The following is a 21597-nucleotide window of genomic DNA, read 5'->3' as shown; positions in this document are numbered from 1 at the left end:
ATGTTTCCGCTGATGGGTGAGTGCCGAACCAGAGGACACAGCTTAAAAATACGGGGGTAGACCATTTAGGACAGAGATGAGGAGAAACGTCTTCACCCAGAGAGTGGTGGCTATGTGGAATGCTCTGCCCCAGAGGGCAGTGGAGGCCCAGTCTCTGGATTCATTTAAGAAAGAGTTGGATAGAGCTCTCAAGGATAATGGAATCAAGGGTTATGGAGATAAGGCAGGAACAGGATATTGATTAGGAATGATCAGCCATGATCATATTGAATGGCAGTGCAGGCTCGAAGGGCTGAATGGCCTACTCCTGCACCTATTGTCTATTGTCTATTCTATTCGCTAAAACACTTGTTGGCAAATTACATGTAAGGAAAGAAGGTGAGTTTGAGAGTCAGGAAATATGTTTAGTTCCATAGCTTGGATTAAATTCTTGGAATGGATATTTTTAATTAACACAAGTCCTATAATGTCATCTGAAGATTATTTTCCCTTCTAAGAGAATTTTTACACATTGTGTCATTTTTTTAACTTGTTTATTTTCTTTCTTGAACAGTGTATAATTCCTGTTTCCAAGCTTTTATCTGATTACGATGACATTCAATTTTATGACTTATACATGCTTTACGAAGGGGAAGATGGCGAGGATAAACTTCATCCTATTGCAGTTCGTAACTTAAATTTTCAATATAATGGACAATTTGTTAACCAAGGTAAACATGAGACCATTATATAGCATTTATTGTTGAATTACCGAAGTTTAATTCACAAATATTTCTGACTTAGCCAAGTGCAAGATAATACTGTAACTTTATTGAATTAGACATTAAAAATATTTGTTCCTATTTGTGAGCCCTTTTTATATAGGAGGTCTTGTGGCACAACATCCTTGCCTCTCAGCCAGGCATTCTGGGTTCAAGTCTCACTCTGTGCCGTGCAAGGGCATTTGTAACCTAGCTGAACAGATTGATTGTCAGCCACCAAATACTTTTAACATACTATACTTCCACCACCTCATCCCAGATCTAACCCTCCAATTCGGTACCGTCTTTTTGAACGGTCCTACCTATACATCTTCCTTCCCACCTATCCACTCCGCCCTCCCCCTGACCTATCACTATCACCCCTCATCTGCATTTACCTATTGCCTTCCCAGCTGCCTTCTCCACACACATACTTCTGATGAAGGGATTGTGCCTGAAAAATCAACTCTCCTGATGCTTGAATGCTGCCTGACCTGCTGTGCTTTTCCAATGCCACACGTTTTGATGCTGTGGTTCCTATCCTCGATTAATGGGGACGGTTAGCAGCAGGAAGGACATCAGCTGTAAAGCCAGCTGTCCAATTCAAGGTGATCTGCCAGCATTATGGTAACTCTATTTAACATAGGACAAAGTTAAAAAAGGTAAACAATTGAGAGAGATTTTGGAGGAGCAGTACTATCAAATGCATGTTCCTTTCAATTATGCAACTAAAGTAACTAAAGTTTGATTTCTTTGCTGACTTTTAAATAATAGAGGTTACTTGTCCATTTGTTATATTCTTAAAACATTTTATGGTATAAATTACTTTGTTTAGTTGGAAAGAGAAGTAGGCTGTTTGGCTCTTTCTGTTCTGTCATTTGATTAAATGATGACTGATCTGTTTTTTTTTAAACTGCTCCTGCAAGTTAGTTCAGATTGTGCATATTTTGAGGATATTAAAGTAAGTTACTCAGATTTTATTTGTGAATTACAAGATAATGCTTAATTTGGCTGAATACAAATGTCTCGATAGAAAGGTTGGCCGCTTCCATGAAAAGCAAGGTTCACAAAAACATTCAGCAGTTGCTGGAAATGTACACAAACCTGCACTCCATCACTTTAGCTATTGGTGCTCAGCATCAATGGCAAGGGGATCGAGGAATCTCAACCTCACTCCAGATGCGCTCCAGAGACAATGTGGTGGTGCGAGCTGGTTCCCGCAAGAGAAGGAACATCATATAGGCCTCCGAAAAAGACTCCTCTCAGAGCATTCCAGACAGTTCCATCTTAATTGAAGGGAAACTCAAGACTAGGACGGCATCTGGTAGAGAATGAAGTCTATTTGTTGTAGATCACCTCTCAAAGAGGAAAAACAATTTCAAGAGAGGAGGTACTTTTAAAACACCTGTCATATAGCTGTGGCTCTTTCGTGCTTTTGACAGTTTTTATTTCATTCATTTTATTATGAGAACAACATTCCAACTTCCCAAAAAAATCACATATGCCTGCATGATCTGAGCCCTCCATTTACAAATGCCCCTGGGGAACATCCGCTCAAACCATTAAGGACAGAAAACTCCAATATAGGACAGAGCACCCAACCATAGAGGCTGTGACTATACCTAGATATAGTTGAAGGGTAAAGAAAAACTGATCTCTGAGGGCACATAGGTGGCACTTCATTGTACATGGAATATCATGCTTGTATAGATATTGGCTATACAAGCCAATTTGATAATTATTTTAGTTGCAGCTATAAGGATGAAAATACAGAAGCTATAGTATCGAAACTAAACATGTACTGATTCATCTTTACCCACTTTGCTTGTTACAACTTCAAAGAATTCTAATAATTCAAACACTATTTCCTCTCTATTAAACTTGACTCTGCTTCATTGTTTTATGATTTCCAAATTGTCCTGCAACTATTTCCTTAATGATGGATTTCAGCAATTTCCCAATGAAAGATTTTGAGTTAACAGACATGTAGCTTCTTGCCCTTCATCTTCTTACTTTCTTGAATGACATGATACATTTGGGGTTTTCCAATTCCCTGATACCTTTCCAGATCCTGGCGATTGTTTGAAGATTACAACCAATGCATCCACTATCTTTGCAGCCGTTTGTTTTACGTTCCTAAGCTGCCGGCCATCAAACCATGAATGTACATCATTGGGAAATTGTGGAAACTCAGTTTTCCAGCCTTTAATTCTAATAGTAAGAAAGTGCTAGATTGTGGAGGTCAGTTTCATTATTATTTCCAGTATATGCCTGGAATTAAAAAACTTTGTGCTTGTTTTTGAATTATTTTTCAAACTGTTTTTCATTTCACAGTTAATACAGAGAATAACTGGCGTTTTACTAGACGTATTTTCTTGGTGGATACTTTATCTGGTCGTGAAACTAACCTAAAGAACCAACCAAAGGTGATTAGAGTTGCTAACAGTATAAAAATCAGGTGAGAAAAAGCTTTGGTATGAATGCAGACTGGAAATGTTCAGTTTTCATGTAAGTTGCCTAACATACTTTTGAGATGCCCTGGTTAGCCAAAGAGGGTGAAAACCTTATGGAGTAGTGTTTTTCCATCTTCACTATATTTAGAGAATATCACTTTGCTAGACCCAGTGGAGAATGAAGCCTATCTTTATCTCTCTATACAAAAAAAACAAAAATTAATGTTTTTATTTCATTCCTTTTATTATTAGAACAACATTCTAACTTCCCAGAAAAGTCACATATACCTGTGTGATCTGCTTGTAGTCAGGATTTGCACATCAGGCAAAGGGTCCCCTTCCTATCCACAAAGGCATCTCAGATGAAACCTTGGTGATCACAAGAATCCAGTCTGTGATACCCCCCTACCTGCACCTGATGGAAACTAACCACTATTCTCTCAGTCTGAAATAAAAGAAAACAGCATAGATCCGTTGATAATCTGAGAAACGAACCTCATAGAAAATAGTTGAGAGCCAAAATCAACCTTAATACTATTGGTGTTTTTAACTTTTAATTCTCAATTCCTCAATAGTGCATTTCATTGGTGCTTTATCTGTTGCATGCCAAGGCCACTGAGGTAACACACAGCAAGAAACTGACAAGGTGGAAAGGCTTTGATCAAAAGCACGAAAGAGCCACAGCCATATGAGAGGTGTTTTAAAAGTACCTCTTCTCACTTGAAATTGTTTTTCCTCTTTGAGAGGTGATCTGCAACAAGTCAGAAGGCAGTTCACCTGTCTAGCACTTCACTCTTCCCCAGCTGCTCTGCTTTGCTGCCAGCCTTATCAACAGCACAGATGCAGCTTGTGCACCTGTATCTTTTACTTCAGGTAGAGGGACAAGATCAGAAGCCACATTACTTCCAACTGCACCAGCAGGAACAACACTAGCAGCAGCAGTTTCTTTCTCCTCAACAGGGTAATTGGATGAAAATGAAGAAGGTTGTAGTTGTAAGGAGGTGAAACCTCCTCTTTGTAGGCACACTACCTGACTGAAAATTACCAAACTCTGACATCTCATAGTCATACTAGTTATAAGGCTGGTCTAGTTCAGTTTCTCAGCGTTGGTAACACTGAGGATGTTGATAATGCAAGATTCAATGATGGTAATGCCATGTAATGGCAAAGGAAAATACTTAAATTCTTTCCTGTTGAAGACAGTCATTGCCTGGCACTAATGCAACATTCATTATCTACTTCCTTGCCAGCACTCAATATCCTATAAGTCATTTTACGTGCTCAAAATTCTGAATCAATCAATGGACTCCATATTTTTACCCTTAAGCTTGAGAACTCAATGCCAAACTCATTATAACTTCCATGATGTGAGTGTTACTTGCAACTCACTAACCCAAGTGGAATGTTGTCAAGGTGCTGGAAGAGCTTGGCTAGGGATACAGCTAGTTCTCAATCACAAAACTGAAGTTGTACTGCCAAAATGTTATCAGGGACATAGCCTTCGCAATATCTAGTGTCAGTAAATTCTTGACATTACAATGGAATGGATCAAATTATTGTTGTTATTGAATTTTATTTTAAAGTCTCTTCTTCTGGTTAGTTATTTTAATTGTCTACTACCATCTACAACTGCACGTTTGTTTTGAACCATGGTTGTGAGTTCACTTAGCTTTGTCAAATTGGCTGGTTCTGTTTGACGCAGATGAGTCAGTATAAGTTTGTATCAAAACTTACAACATTGTTGTAAAATAGCTGCCTCCGAAGTTCCAGTCTGAACTTGCCCATAGAGCTTGTATCCTGATGCCAAATGCAATTTCATAGTATAAAAGCACAATAACTTGTATTTACATTGCACCTTTAATATTGTTAAAATCTAAAAGCATTTCATAGAGTAGATAGAAACTGGTTAGTAATAGTTAAGTCAGAGAATGTAACTGAGAATATTGATAAATATGTAGATTTTGAGGAGGTTTTTAAAGTTAGGTAAGAGTTTGCAAGTCAGAGGAGTTTAGTAAGGGAATCCCAAAGAGAAGAAGTCCTTTCATTCGAAATAGAATGTACAGGATGTTGAATCAATAGACCAAAGGAGGGGTAGAACTGTGGTGAAGGGTTTGAGGAGGTTGCATCAATGTGGCCATGTTTGGCTAAGAACAGATTTGTTAAATGAAAACAATTAGTTTTATTTCACTATACTGTGGGTCAGCAAACTCTTTTCAAGGAGACATCTAGGGATCGATTTTTGTGAACTGAATGGAAAGGTGTATCCACAGAACCTAAATAGTTTATTTTCCTGGCAACCTTACAGGGACTGCTTGGCTGAGAAACAAGATTGGCAAATACATTCAGTTCAACAGACATTTGAGTGATAATTTTGTTTGATTGATATCTTTATTACCCTATGATAACCTGATCTTTTTAAGAGGTTTTTTAAATGTCTATGTATTTATTTACCAAGGCCAATAGATGTGATTATGGATTTTTTTTTTGTCATTGATGCAATGAACATTTTATGAGAAGTGATGAGAGGAAAGGTATTTCAAAGGCAATGTTGAAAAGTGTTTAGTCTGTTTCTGACTCAGGACTATGGATCCCCTACTGTTCAGAACTCCTCTGAGGTGCCATGATCTACTAACAGAATATGCTCAGTGTCATCAAAATTGTTGAAATATCTGAAATGCCTCAAATGGATCTATGAAGGGTAAAAGTGCCATTGAGCTCATTGGCCGCACCATTATGCCATGCTGACAAAAATAGGCGAAAATAGCAATGGAGTTAAGAATACAGGAATCACGCCTTGTCCATCATTTGATCCAGTCCAACTCCAAGATAGGCCGTAAATTTAAGCATTTCTGTAAAATGGGAGCACTACATGCTGCCTATCAGAATTTTAGTCAACTAATTTACTTACTAAATTTAAAGAAAACAGTAGATATAATTTCTTATTAGATCATAATTTGTAGCTGAATTTGTGAAAACATCCAAATGGATTTTAACTTTATTGACATCTTGTTACAGGGTCAATCTTGTGCCTAACACTGTACAAGGAAATATCTATCCTCCTACTCTGATTGTCTCCTACAAAAGTATTAAGATCCAAGATCCAGATCAACAGTCTGTTTCAGTAAGCAAAATTTCCACTTCAAAATATTCAAAGAGCAAAGTGTAGATGAACAAAATTGACTCTGATTCTCATAGTGGCACACTTTTGTGGCCAGCAGCAAAACGATATCATTTGCCACTGACCTCAGAGAAAGCTGCCCACAAAAAGCAATCTTCAGGATATCCATTTTACCTTTCCGATGTTAATTTGAATCTGACATTGAGAATAGTGATCTTATCAAGGGAGATAACCAACCAAATTCTTTCAAGTATTCTCATATACAACAAACCATGAAATAAAATGTACTTTTGTGACCATGAATTATGAGCCATGTAGAGCAGCACAAGAGGAGGGTTATTTGATAAATCCCTGGTTCTTATTAAGGAGTAAATGAACCTTATGAACAGGGAATTTAGAATTTTGTTTATTTGGATTCCAGTAAAATTATTGAATAAAGCATCAAACACAAGACTGGTTGACAGGCTGAAAAGCACACCATAGATCAAGTATTAAAATGGTTAGAAAGTTAACTGGAAGAAAGCAAAGTCTATTTTTATGGACTAGACTGGACCCCCTCAAAATACATTAAGAATAAAACGTGAAGTCTAACCTTTTCTTATTTTAAAGGCAAGTGCCAATAGTTTCATTCCAGATGCAATTCAATTGTTCAAATTACCAGTCTTGAAGCAAAAAAAACTTTATTAATTCACAATAGTTAAAACACAACAAAAGAAAGAAGCAATTAGAATAACTTAACTCTATTGGAAAACTTAACAGAATGATAGATTATTTTCCTACCAAACAGTATTTATTCCAATGTAGTAACATCCTATAAATGCACCCTTAGTAAAAGGCAAGTTTGAAGAACAGGTTGTCTCACATGCAACTCCAGCAGCAGGAGGGAAACAAAACATCAAGAGACAACTCTGAGAGAGACAGTAGCAGGGAGAAATGTACTGCAGTCTCCATCCAGTTTCAAGACCCAGCAACAACTGCTGAAAAACTAAAAAAAAATCCTGTTTTTTTGGGAGCTTGTCCCACTCATTCAGGCTGCTTCTGTCATTCCTGCTTTAAAAATAAAATCCCAAGATCTCACAAGCTGTTTACTTGAAGATATTTCAATAGACAGCTCGGTATCTCTGCCTTAAAACCTCTCTTCAAAAAGAAAGCAGGATAAAATATACCTCTTAAAGCCATAGTATCATCACACCCTGGAATTGAATTTATACCCAAAACGTCGATTCTCCTATTCCTCGGATGCTGCCTGACCTGACATGTTTTTCCAGTGCCACACTTTTTGATTCTGATCTCCAGTATCTGCGGTCCTCACTTTCTTCTGAATTAATGCAAGCCCAGTTACTATTTTTAACGTGCATAGATAACATGCAAGTGAAGGCAGAAACAAACTTTTTCAAATTTGTTAATGCATTAAATTAGGGGTGTAATAATCAATAGGGAATAAGGAGTTCGAACTAAGGAGGAACTAGATACTTCGGGTAGTTGGGCTTGCATTAGTAATGTCATCAATTTTGGATAAATGTAAATATATGTAATAGTAAATGAAATAGGTATTAGTAAAAAAAACTATAATAACAAGTTCATAGTTTTCTACAATGCAAAACCAGGAGAGAAATTTGAGCATAATGATACACAGATCCATGGGTAGGACTGGCAATAAGAGGGACTGCACTGGGAAACCATGGAGTAGAGCAAACATTTTATTAAATGTTTAAGCTTGGAGCAGAGCATTCTTACCAAGAATGCTATGTTAATCATAATCTAAGATAAAGAGATGCTGGAGAAGTTGGGTCTGCTTTCATACAAAAAGAACAGGTTTGGAACTGATACTTTAGTATCATGGCTGTATCAACAAAATAAATAATAAGACATAGTAAATTGGAAAGAAAAAGGGGACATTGCTTCAAAATTATAAACATTGTGGTGCAAAGATCATTTATATTGAACTACCACAGTAGGCAATAGCATAGTGATATTACCAGTGGACTAGTAATCCAGAGACCCACATAATGCTCACAGGACCTGGCTCAGGCTTCAGATCCCATGACAGCAGATGGTGGAATAAGAATTCAAAAAATCTGGAATTAGAAGTCTAAAGATAGCCATGAACCCATTTGTAAATATCTAGCTGGTTCATTCATGCCCTTTATGGAGGGTAGTCTGCTGTGCTTATCTGACTGACCCCACACCAGAAGTGTAGCAATGTGGTTGACTCTTAGCTGCCCTCTGAATGGCCTAGCAATGACTTAGTGGTCAAACTGTTTAAATGACTCTAAAGAATAAAATCAGGCAGACCATCTGGCAACAACAATGGAATTAAAACAACATCAGCAATTCCAGTCAATTGAGCCTGCAAAATTCATGGTACGAACATCTGGGAACTTGTCCCAGACGTTGGGAGATAGACTAGTCAAGCAACAGCCAAACATTGTCATACTCAGAATCATCTCCAGATGCCATCATCACCATCCCTGAAGAAATAGCAAAATAAGATCATAAGATATTGAGGCAGAAATAGGCCATGTAAGTCTGTCAAGTCTGCTTCACCATTCAATGTGATCTAGCAATCCTTGACTCCACTTTTCTACTTTTCCCTATAATCCTTGATTCCCTTACTGATTAAAAATCTATTTATCCCAGCCTTCAATCTCCTTAACAACCCAGACTCTGCAGCATTCTATGGTAAAGAATTCCAGCGATTCAAACATCTCCATCTCAAATGGGCGAATCCTTACTCTGAGATTATGCCCTCTGGTCCTATTCTCCCACAAATAGAAACAAACTTTCCATATCTACCCTGTCAAGTGCTCTAGGAATCTTATATATTTCAATAGATTGCCTCTTATTCTGAAAAACTGTGATGTGTACAACCCCATTCTATTCAATTCCTTTTCGTAAGAAAATCCTTTCATGCCTGAGATCAATCTAATAAATGTTCTCTGGAATGACTCCAATGCCATTATATCTTTTCTTAGATAGTGAAACCAAAACTGTTCACAGTATTCTGGGTGTTGTCTGGCTAGTGCCATATGTAGTTATAGGAAGATTTCTCTATGTGTATATGCCATTACCTTTGATATAAAAGCCAAAATTTGCTTACATAGTACAGATTGGAATTATTTATAATCATGGCATTATGCATGTCAAAATGCAGTGGGGTGCAAATGGTGTCCATAAGCAATCATGACCAGATTGAAGTAGTATTTGAATAGTCATAATAACAGGAGACCTTAAAAGTGGGACCAGTAGCCACAAACTACAAAGTTAATGCAAAATCTCATTGACTGTACAAGGCACGGAACTGATACGTCTCACCTACAACTGGAAGTATTTTGCAGTATACTCTTATATACAATTATGCTTTTCTTAGATGATGCGGGGCTGGGAGTACAAGGTCTCGGTACTCATGTAGTACTTAGGTTCTTTTACTGTTTCTTTGCGATGTTACTGCTGCTGTATTCATTGGAATAAGATCCAATATCATGTAGAGCCATTCTGTGGCCCTCATTGTCAGAGTGCTCTATGTCCACTGTGTGGAGGAGTATGTTAAGTTGTCATGTGTGAGTGATGTGAATGCTTTATTATGGAGCTATGTTATAGACCAGACCAAAACCGCTCAAAGCATGTCAAGGAGATAACTGAGACCCTAACTTGTTTTTAATTTTAAAGGCAAGTGCCAGACATTGCATTTTGTTTGCATCAATTGATAAAACAATCAGGTTTGAAGCAAAACAGCTTTATTTATACACTACAGATAAAATAAAAATTAAAGAATTGCTTAACTGTAACTCTATCAAAGTACTTACAAAATAACAAACTACTCATTAACTGTTTCAGTATAGTAATATTCCAGAAGCAAAGTTAAATACCCTTTGCAAAGTTAAATTCAATAAACATAGATTTTCTCGCATGCAATTCCAGCAGCAGGAAGAGAACCCAAACGTTTAGCTGTAGCAAAGAGAGAGAGAGATGTTGCGGCCTTCACAATTTCAACAGCTACAGAAAGCTGAACTGAAATCCTGGTTCTGTGGGTGCTTGACCCCACCCATTCAGGCTGCTTCTATTGTTCTAACTTTCAAAAAAAAAACCAAAGCCACAGAGTGTTTACTTTATTGGCTTGAAGCAGATTTCTTGAATCTTCTGTCTCAACCTCTCTTCATTAAAAAAAGGACAAAATACACCTTTTAAGGCCATAGTGTTGTCATACATCCCCTCTTAAATAAAAATAACCATCAACATACAAAGATAGTTTCATTATTAATAACTTTAATCTTAAGCTATTAGTACACTATATTTATATTACATTGACTCTAAGCATTCACTACTACTGTCCATTTCAGTCTATCTTTTCCTACCACCAAATGTCTCCATTATCCTTCATCAAATTCACAACAGCACATTGGCAAGTACGTTTTCTCGTTCGGCCACAGATGCAGCATGGGTTCGTGAAAGGCAGGTTATGTTTAACTAGTTAGTTAAACAAATTATGCTTAACTTTACTGTAATTCTTTGAGGACATTACAAGTACAGTGGACAACAGGGAACTGGTGGATCTGATGTATTTAGGTTTCCAGAAGGTATTCAACAAGGTGTCGCACAAAAGGTTGCTGCAAAAAACAAAGACAGATAATGTATTAGCATGGATTGAGGTTCGATTAACAGACAGAAAGCAAAATGTGGGATTAAATGGGTTTTTCTGGTTGCAGATTAGTGTTAGGACCGCAATTGTTCACAATTTACGTAGATAATTTGGAGTTGGGGACCAAGTGTGTGTCAAATTTTGCAAATGACACTAAGATAAATTGTAGAGCAAAGTGAGCAGAGGACACTGAAAGTTTGCAGAGCGTATAGGTAGGTTAAGTGAGTGGTGTCTGGTGTATAATGGAGTACAATATTAGTAAATATGAGGTCATCCATTTTGGTAAGAATAACAGCAAAATGCAGTATTGTTTAAATGGAGAAAAATTGCAGCATGCTGCTGTGCAGAGGGACCTGGATACTCCTGTGCATGAATCTCAAAATGTTGGTTTGCAGTGCAGCAGGTGATTAAGAAAGCAAATGGAATATTGCCCTTCATTGCTAGAGGGCTGGAGTTTAAAAACAGGGAGGTTATGCTGCAGCTGTATAGCGTGACACCTGGTGTATTCTGTACAGTTTTGGTCTCCTTACTTGAAAGAGGATGTACTGGCACTGGAGGGGGTGAGGAGGAAGTTCACTAGATTGATTCCAGAGTTGAGAGGGTTGGTTAATGAGGAGAGATTGAGGAGACTGGCATTATACTCATTGGAATTTAGAAGAATGAGGGTCATATAGAAATGTATAAAATTATGATTGGAATAGATAAGATAGAAGCAGAGAGATTGTTTCCACAGGCGGGTGAAACTAGAAGTAGAGGGAGCGGATTTAGGACAGAGCTGAGGTGGAGCTTATCTCAAATGGTTGTGAACCTTTAGAATTCCCTGCCCAGTGAAGCAGCTGAGGCTACCTTATTGAATGTTTTTAAGGCATATATATTTTAAACAGTAAAGGAATTAAGAGTTATGGTGAGCGAGTGAGTAAGTAGAGCTGAGTCCACAGAAATGATTAGCCTTGATCTTATTGAATGGGGGAGCAAGCTAGTGGCACCTGATGACCTACTCCTGCTCCTAATTTGTATATTCTTATTATGTATAGTGTCCAAATTGAATGGCTGCAATAATAAGTTCCATTACATAGTCTGGATTTTTTAACCTTAATATTTCCAGAAACTGTAAGGGGTTATGATCAATATGTACAATTATTGAAATGTAACGCCAACACAAACTCAAAGTCTTCTTCTCAATTCTGGAATATTTCTGTTGATGATTATTCAATTCTCTGTAAAAATAGCTGGTACTTCTTTCTATCTTCTTGTCATCTTCTTGCAAGAGTACAACACCGATACCTACATCACTTGCATCAATAGCCATTTCAAATGGATTCACATAATTAGGTGTGGCTAACACTGGGACAATGGTTAACACAGTTTCAGGCTGTCAAATGCCTTCTTACAATCCTCCATCCACTGAAATTTTCTGAACTTCTTCAACAAGTCAGTTAATGATGCAACCACACTGCTAAAGGTTGGTATAAACTTGCGACAAAAACCATTCAATCCCAAGTTAAAAATCACACAACACCAGGTTATAGTCCAACAGGTTTAATTGGAAGCACTAGCTTTCAGAGCGCCGCTCCTTCATCAAGTGGTTGTGGGGGACACAATTGTAAGGCACAGAATTTATAGCAAAACTTTACAGTGGGATGTAACTGAAATTATACATTGAAAAATACCTTGATTGTCTGTTAAATCTTTTATCTGTTCGAATACCATGATAGTTTCACTTCTTTCATGTGTAAATCACAAAACATTTTTTTAAAAAGTTGCATTTTCAGGTTAACTGTAACAATTGGTGTTAGCTAGACAATACATTGAAGGTGTTAGCCCTCTGTGTTCTCTGTCTATGCAATGATGTTTAGATTGATTCTAATCTAAAAAGTAAGATAAGAATTTTACATGAATTCATGCCGTTTTTGAGCAAAGTCCAATGTAACTCTGCAAGTACAAATTCACCCCACAAAATATATGTATATGTGTGCATGTGTGTCTGTCTGTCTGTCTGGGTTGGGAGGTTGTGAGTGTGAGAGAGAGTGTATATGTGTGTGTGTGTGTGAGTGTAGACTGTCTTAAGTCTGTGAGGGGGTGCATGTGTGAGTGTAGGGTATGGAACTTAGCTATCAGCCTCTGCTCGGCCACTTTTCACTGCTGCCTGTCCCAAAGTCTGCCTTGGAGGTTGGTTGCCCGAAAGTCCGAAATCGAATGTCCTGGACCGCTGAGGTGTTCCCCAACTGGGAGGGAACACTCCTGTCTGTTGATTGTTGTGTAGTGCCCATTCATCCGTTGCTGTAGCCTTTGCTCAGTTTCTCCAATGTACCATGCCTCAGGGCATCCTTGCCTGCAAGGTATAAGATAGACAATGTTGGCTGAGTCACATGAGAAGCTGCCACATACATGGTGGGAGGTATCCTCACGTGTAATGGGGGTATCCATGTCCACACTCTGACACGTTTTGCAACACCTACCGTGACAGGGTTGTATGGAGTTGTCCTGAAAGCCAGGCAGCTTGCTATGAACAATGATCTGTTTTCGTTTTGATGGTTGTTTAAAGGCAAGCAGTGGAGGTGTGGGGAAGGCATTGGCGAGGCGCTCATCCTCTTTGATAATGTGTTGCAAGTCACGATGAACATGGCGCAGTTTTTCAGCTCTTGGGAGGTACTGAACAATGAAGGGTACCCTGTCGGTTGCAGCACGTGTCTGTCTCCTGAGGAGGTCATTGCGGTTCCCTGTTGTAGCACATCGGAACTGGCAGTCGATGAGTTGAGCATTGTATCCTGTTCTTATGAGGGTATCCCTGAGTACTCCCAGGTGCCCGTCACATTCCTCCTCATCTGAGCAGTTCTGGTGTATGCATAGGGCTTGTCCATAGGGGATGGCTGTTTTAATATGTTTTGGGTGGAAGCTGGAGAAGTGTAGCATTGTGAGGTTGTCTGTGGGTTTGTGGTAGAGTGTGATGCTGAGGTGTCCATCCTTGATGGAGATGCATGAGTCCAAGAATGAGACAGATGGTTGAGAGTAGTCCATGGTGAGTTTGATGGTGGGATGAAACTTTTGATATCACTGTGTGATATCACCCATCACTCGCCATGGGTCCAGAGGAAGAAAATGTCATCAATGTACCTGATGTATAATGTTGGTTGGAGATCCTGCGTAGAGAAGAAGTTTTGTTCAAAATAGTGCATGAAGAAGTTGGCATATTGGAGTGCAAATTTGGTCCCCATGGCTGTTCCGTGTATCTGGATGAAGAACTGGTTGTCAAAGGTGAAGATGTTGTGATCGAGGATAAAGTGGATGAGTTGTAGGATGGTGTTTGGAGATTGGCAGTTGTTGGTGTTGAGTACTGAGGCTGTTGCCACGATGCCATCATTGTGGGGGATGCAGGTGCTGAAACATCCATCGTGATGAGGACTGTTCCCGGTTCGACTGGTCCATGGGTGCTGAGTTTCTGTAAGAAATCCATAGTGTCACGATAGAAGCTGGGGATCCCCTGTACAATAGGTTTCAAGATGCCTTCAACATAGCCGGAGAGATTCTCACACAGGGTCCCATTGCCTGATACGATGGGACGTCCTGGGACCTTGGGTTCATGTCACACTACAGGTGACCACCATTGCACTACACACACACAAACAAACACTCCTATACACACATATACTCACGGACACACATATACACAGACATGCACACAGACACTCACACACACCCTTACAGACACACACATTCCCACACTCACACATGCATCCTCTCAGAGACTTAGACCACTCTACACTCACGTACACACATATACACTCTCTCACAGATACTCACAACCCCCCACCTCAGACACACACACACTCCTACACTCACACATGCACCCCCTCACAGACTTAAGACACTCTACACTCACATACCACACATATACACTCTCTCACACTCACAACCCCCCAACCCAGACACACACACACACAAACAAAGACCCACATGCACACATATACATATATTTTGTGGGGTGAATTTGTACTTGCAGAGTTACATTGGACTTTGCTCAAAAACGGCATGAATTCATGTAAAACTCTGTATCTCACTTTTTAGATTAGAATCAATCTAAACATCATGGCATAGACAGAGATCACAGGGGGGCTAATACCTTCAACGTATTGTCAAGCTAACACCAATTGTTACAGTTAACCTGAAAATGCAACTTTAAAAAGGAAGTTTTGTGATTTACACATGAAAGAAGTGAAACTATCATGGTATTCAAACAGATGAAAGATTCAACAGACAATCAAGGTATTTTTCAATGTATAATTTCAGTTAGATTACACTGAAAAGTTTTGCTATGAATTCTGTGCCTTACAATTGTGTCCTCCACAATCATCTGATAAAGGAGCGGCGCTCCGAAAGCTAGTGGGCTTCCAATTAAACCTGTTGGACTATAACCTGGTGTTGTGTGATTTTTAACTTTGAACACCCTAGTCCAACACCGGCATTTCCAAATCATTCAATCCCAAGAATTATAATACTTTCCTCTTTATCGGTGGTATGAGAAACTTCCCAATAATCTTTGATTTTCATATCCCATGGAGCCATTTGACCATGTTCAATGACATGGCCCAGGAGTGTGAATTGAGCTTTTGCAAATTAATTCTTAGCCAGTTTTATCACCAAGCCCACCTCCTGAAGTTGATCGAACAATTCTGATAGATGCTGCAAATGTTCCTTCCATGAGCACTAAAAATCACCAGATCATCGATATACACTACAAAATTGGGTAACCGTGAAATTACCTTTTTGGTTAGTCTTTGAAATATGGCTGGTGCATTTTTATAACAAATGGAATGACTTTGAACTGGTATAGGTGAAAGTGAGGACTGCAGATGCGAGAGATTAGAGTCAAGAGTGTGGTGCTGGAAAGGCACAATCAGTCGGGCAGCATTTGAGGAGCAGAAAACTTGACGTTTCGGGCAAAAGCTCATCAGGAATGAGGCTGGGAGCATTCGGGTGTGGAGAGATAAATGAGAGGGAGGTGGGGCTGGGGAGAAGATAGCTGAGAGTGCAATAGGTGAATGGAGGTGGGGGTAATGGTGATTGGTCAGAGGGGAGTGTGGAGTGGAAAGGTGGAAAGAAAGATGGACAGGTCATGAGGGCAGTGCTGCGCTGGAAGGTTGGAACTGGGATAAGGAGGGGAGGGGAAATAAGGAAACTAGTGAAACCCACATTGATACCCTGGGGTTGGAGGGTCCCGAGGCAGAATATGAGGCATTCTTCCTCCAAGCGTCGAGTAGTAAGGGAGTGGCGATAGAGGAGGCCCAGGACCTGCATGTCCTTGGCAGATGGGGAGAGGGAGTTGAAGTGTTCAGCCACGTGGCGGTGGGGTTGATTGGTACGGGTGTCCCAGAGGTGTTCTCTGAAGTGCTCTGCAAGTAAATGTCCTGTTTCCCCAGTGTAGAGGAGACCGCATCGGGAGTAACGGATACAGTAAATGGCATATGTGGAAGTGCAGGTGAAACTTTGATGGATGGGGAAAGCTTCTTTGGGGCTTTGGATGGAAGTGAGGGGGGAGGTGTAGACACAGGTTTTGCAATTCCTGCAGTGGCAGGAGAAGGTGCTGGGAGGGGAAGATGGGTTGTTGGGGGGCATGGACCTGATGAGGTAGTTGCGGAGGGAGTGGTCTTTGCGGAAAGCGGATGGGGTGGAGAGGGAAATATATCTCTGGTGGTGGGACCCATTTGTCGGTGGCAGAAATGGCGGAGGATGATGCAATGTATTTGGAGGTTGGTGGGATGGAAGATGAGGACAAAGGGTTTTCTGTCCTTGCTGCGGTTGGAGGGGGTGAGGTTCAAGGGCGGGAAGTGGATGAGATGCACTGGAGGGCATCATCAACCAAGTGGGAGGGGAAATTGTGGTCTTTAAAGAAGGAGGCCATCTGGTGTGTTCTGTGGTGGAACTGGTTCTCCCGTCAACAAATGCAGCGGAGGCAGCTCTAGTGAGGCCCCAGTGGCCCAATGGATAAGGAGCTGGCTGCCTAAGCCAGGGATTGTAGATTCAAGTCCCACCTGGATAGGGCATGAGATTTGTTCCCCGCAGTTACACCACCACCACTCCCCACCTTTTCCTCCGCTACTTTGATGACTGCATCAGCACCACCTCGTGCTCCCACGAGGTGGTTAACCACTTCATCAACTTCACCAACTCATTCCACCCCGACCTTAAATTCACCTGGACCATCTCAGACACCTCCATCCCCTTCCTGGACCTCTCCGTCTCCATCAACGGTGACCAACTCAACACTGATATTTTCTACAAATCCACCGACTCCCACAGTTACATGGATTACACCTCCTCCCACCCTGCCTCACATAAAAAATGCTATCCCTTATTCCCAATTCTTCCACCTCCACTGCATCTCCTGCCAGGAGGACCAGTTACACCACAGAACATACCAGATGGCCTCCATCTTTAAAGACTGCAGTTTCCCCTCCCTCGTGGTTGATGATGCCACCCAGCGCATCTCAGCCACTTCCCGCGCCTCCACCCTCGAACCCCAACCCCTCCAACCACAATAAGTACAGATCCCCCCCGGTGATCACCTTCCACCCCAACAACCTCCGTATACATCACATCATCCTCTGCCATTTCTGCCATCTGCAAACGAACCCCACAACGAGAGATATATTTCCCTCCCCTCCCCTATCCGCTTTCCATAAAAACCACTCCCTCCGCGACTCCCTTGTCAGATCCACACCCATCCCCCTCCCAATTATCTCACCACCCCCGAGACTCCCAGTCTCATTCCTGATGAAGTGCTTTTGCTCAAAACATTGATTTTCCTTCTCCTCGGATGCTGCTTGACCTGCTGTGCTTTTCCAACACCACATTCTTGACTGGTACAGTTTAACTGGTACAGTGTACTCGGTGTCACCAAAGCCAAAATTTCCTTCGCTTTTTCGGATAAAGGCACCCGCCAGTATCCTGTGAGTAAGTCCAACTGAGAATTACAAGTTGCTTGTCTCACCTTCTCAATGCAGTCATATGAATCAGATTTTGCATTGTCTTTGCAATAGTCCACACATAATCATTGTGTACCATCTAGTTTTGGCACTATTGCAATGTGTGAGCTCCATCAGCTGCAACTCACTTCAATTATAATGTCTTCAAGAATGTGATCAATCTCTTTTTGAACTTGTGCCAACTTTAAAGGATTAAGTCTGTAACCATATTGCTTAATTGGAAAAGCAGTTTCCTATTTCAATATCATGTGTAATTAGATTTGTACTTGCCAGCTTATTCCTACAAATCTTTCCATGTGATTGTAATAACTCTTTCAGGTCATTTCAATTTTACTCTGAAAGGTAATTCAATATTTGTCACAATTTTTGAGAACTTTCTCAGTGTTGAATTTAATTTCAGGAATGTCAAATTCAGAATCCTTTGAACTTGGTTCTTCACTTTGTGTTGTAACCAGTAACACATTCTCCTTTTGCTTTCCTTCCCAATCAAAATACCTTTAGAGCATACTTACATGACATACTTACATGATAGATTTCTTTCTATCTCGTGTTTTTATCAAATAATTCACTTCAGTCAATTTCCTCTCAATTTGATAAGGCCCACTTAACCTTACCTTTTAAGATTCATTGACATAGGTAGTAAAATTAACACTTTATCATCACTGGCAAAATTACACACTTTATTTTTGCTTGTCGACTTCCATTTTCATCACATGCTGCTCCAATTTTAATTGCTCCTGATGAATGGCTTTTGCCCAAAATGTCGATTTTCCTGCTCCTCGGATGCTGCCAGATCTGCTATGTTTTTCCAGCACCACTCTAATCTTGACTCTAATCTCCAGCATCTGCAGTAACCATTTCCACCTACTTTTAAATACTGTCTAGTCAACTTGCCAGCTGTATTTTATCTCTCCATAAAATTTGACACATAGTCCACAAATGTGGTCTCTGAACTGAAATTCACCAATTTTCTTTAATTAATTTTAGTGGTCCTCTCACCTCATGCTCAAAAACAAATTCGAATGGACTGAATTTAGTTGATTTGTGAGGTGCATCTCTAATTGCAAAAAATACAAATGGACTTTCTTTATCTCAATTCTCTGAATAGTCTTGATCATAAGCCAGCAACATAGTTTTTAAAGTTGGATGCCACTGTTCTAATGCTCCCTGCAATTCTGGATGGTATGCACTGGATTTGCATTGTTTTACTCCTATGCTATCCATAACTTCCTTGAATAATTTTGATGTAAAATTAAGTCCTTGGTCCAATTGCATCTCTGTGGGCAGTCTGTATATGGTAAAAACAATTGACTAACTCTTCTACAATCCTTTAGCCATGGTTCTGTGTAATGGAATGGTCTCTGGAAATCTAGTAGACATATCCATTATGGTCAACAAATACTGACTCTCACTTTTTGTTTTAAGTAGCGGTCCTAAGCAATCAATTATGACTCTTGTAAAAGGTTCCTCAGTTGCAGGAATTGGTATTAAGAGCATTGGTTTTATCACTGCTTGAGGTTTTCCAAATACCTAACGCATATGACATGTCAAGCATTAGTCAACCACATCCTTATGCAGTCCAGGTCAATAAAAATGTTTTTGTATTTTGGCTTGAGTTTTCCTTATTCCCAAATGACCTCCTAATTCATGTGTTATCCATAACATCTCCTTTCAATATCCTACTGGTAATACAACTTGATGAACTTCTGCCCATTTTTCATCTGCCTGAATATGTGATGGTCTCTGTTTCCTCATCAAGACATTTTTTAGGATATATTTGAGATAGTGACATTCTGGGGTACACTCAAATTATTTTTCTGTGTATGCTTTTTGATAGAACTGCTTTAGTTTTTTTTAATCTTATCTTTATGTTGTAATTCAGTTAATTTCTCTGAACTAAAAACATCCAATTAGTACTTGTTTTTTCCTCAACATTTTTTCATCAAACATGATCTCTGAAAACTGTACTTCAACTTCATTATCTTAATTCCTGGATTTCTCCTCCTTTCTGCTCCTCCTGTGGCTTTGTGATCTTGTTACTACACAGTGAGGAATAATTCCAGCATATACTTCCTGTAAAATTTCATTTGCCTGAGTTTTCACTGGCTTGTCAATCACAGCAGGGATCACTCTCACCTGTGATCCACCTGTATCATTACCAAGGATAAGCTACATTGTGGAACCGAGACTTTCTCTTATTACTCCTATCACCACTTCGTTAATTTTCACCAGATTCTCCTTCCGAATTACACATCTTTTCATCTCCTACCCCATCAAAAACTCACTTCCTTCTGTATATTTTAAAATTTTAGTTTCTCTACCTACTTATCCTTGTATCCTTACCCAAGCAAATAAATTCTTCTCAACCAACCCCTGATCATGTTGTATGTTCTTTATTAGCTTTTTAGTTTCAACTGTGTTACCTTTTACCACTTAAACAAAGCTCACTAGCTTATCTTGTTTTCTCATATCTGTCGGCGATGCGGTCTTTGAAGAAGGAGGCCATCTGGGTTGTACGGTATTGGAACTGGTCCTCCTGGGAGCAAATGCGGCGGAGACGAAGGAATTGGGACGGTCTTTGAAGAAGGAGGCCATCTGGGTTGTACGGTATTGGAACTGGTCCTCCTGAGAGCAAATGCGGTGGAGACGAAGGAATTGGGATTGAAGAAGGAGGCCATCTGGGTTGTACTTGAAGAAGGAGGCCATCTGGGTTCTCCGTTTCCTCATTTCCCCTCCCCCCACCTTGTCTCAGTCAAATCCCTCGAACTCAGCACCGCCTTCCTAACCTGCAATCTTCTTCCTGACCTCTCTGCCCCCATCCCCACTCCAGCCTATCACCCTCACCTTGACCTCCTTCCACCTATTGCATTTCCAACACCCCTCCCCCAAGTCCCTCCTCCCTACCTTTTATCTTAGCCTGCTGGACACACTTTCCTGAAGAAGGGCTCATGCCCGAAACGTCGATTCTCCTGCTCCTTGGATGCTGCCTGACCTGCTGCGCTTTTCCAGCAACACATTTTCAGTTCCCATATCTGTGATAGAGTCATAGAGATGTACAGCACAGAAACAGGCCCTTCGGTCCAACTTGTCCTAGCACTCTGCTAGGAGGCATCTCCTCTACATTGGGGAGACTGGACGCCTCCTATCAGAGCGCTTTAGGGAACATCTCCGGGACACCCGCACCAATCAACCACACCACCCCGTGGCCCAACATTTCAACTCCCCCTCCGACTCTGCCGAGGACATGGAGGTCCTGGGCCTCCTTCACCGCTGCTCCCTCACCACCAGACGCCTGGAGGAAGAACGCTTCATCTTCCGCCTCAGAACACTTCAACCCCAGGGCATCAATGTGGACTTCAACAGTTTCCTCATTTCCCCTTCCCCCACCTCACCCTAGTTCCAAACTTCTAGCTCAGCACTGTCCCNNCTCCCCCACTCACCTATTGTACTCTATGCTATTTTCTCCCCACCCCCACCCTCCTCTAGCTTATCTCTCCACGCTTCAGGCTCTCTGCCTTTATTCCTGATGAAGGGCTTTTGCCCGAAACATCGATTTTACTGGTCCTTGGATGCTGCCTGAACTGCTGTGTTCTTCCAGCACCACTAATCCAGAATCTGGTTTCCAGCATCTGCAGTCATTGTTTTTACCTAATACTAGGTTTCT

At 40.5% G+C, this 21597-nt stretch overlaps 1 protein-coding gene across 1 annotated transcript in view; it reads left to right on the top strand.

The window, feature by feature from the left end:
- The window catches only part of tmem67 (transmembrane protein 67), a 195947-nt gene that overhangs the window by 88873 nt on the left and 85477 nt on the right, over nucleotides 1-21597 (top strand). Inside the window, exons 12-14 of the mRNA XM_043688078.1 lie at nucleotides 554-710; nucleotides 3075-3198; nucleotides 6209-6314. Coding sequence (XP_043544013.1) covers nucleotides 554-710; nucleotides 3075-3198; nucleotides 6209-6314 — 387 coding nt within the window. The remainder of the gene's footprint in view (nucleotides 1-553; nucleotides 711-3074; nucleotides 3199-6208; nucleotides 6315-21597) is intronic.

The sequence above is a fragment of the Chiloscyllium plagiosum genome, chromosome 4, assembly GCF_004010195.1.
Source record: "Chiloscyllium plagiosum isolate BGI_BamShark_2017 chromosome 4, ASM401019v2, whole genome shotgun sequence".
In the NCBI taxonomy this organism is placed as follows: Eukaryota; Metazoa; Chordata; class Chondrichthyes; order Orectolobiformes; family Hemiscylliidae; genus Chiloscyllium; species Chiloscyllium plagiosum.
Note: the sequence above shows the minus strand (reverse complement) of the source record. Positions and strands in the feature narration are given on the sequence as shown.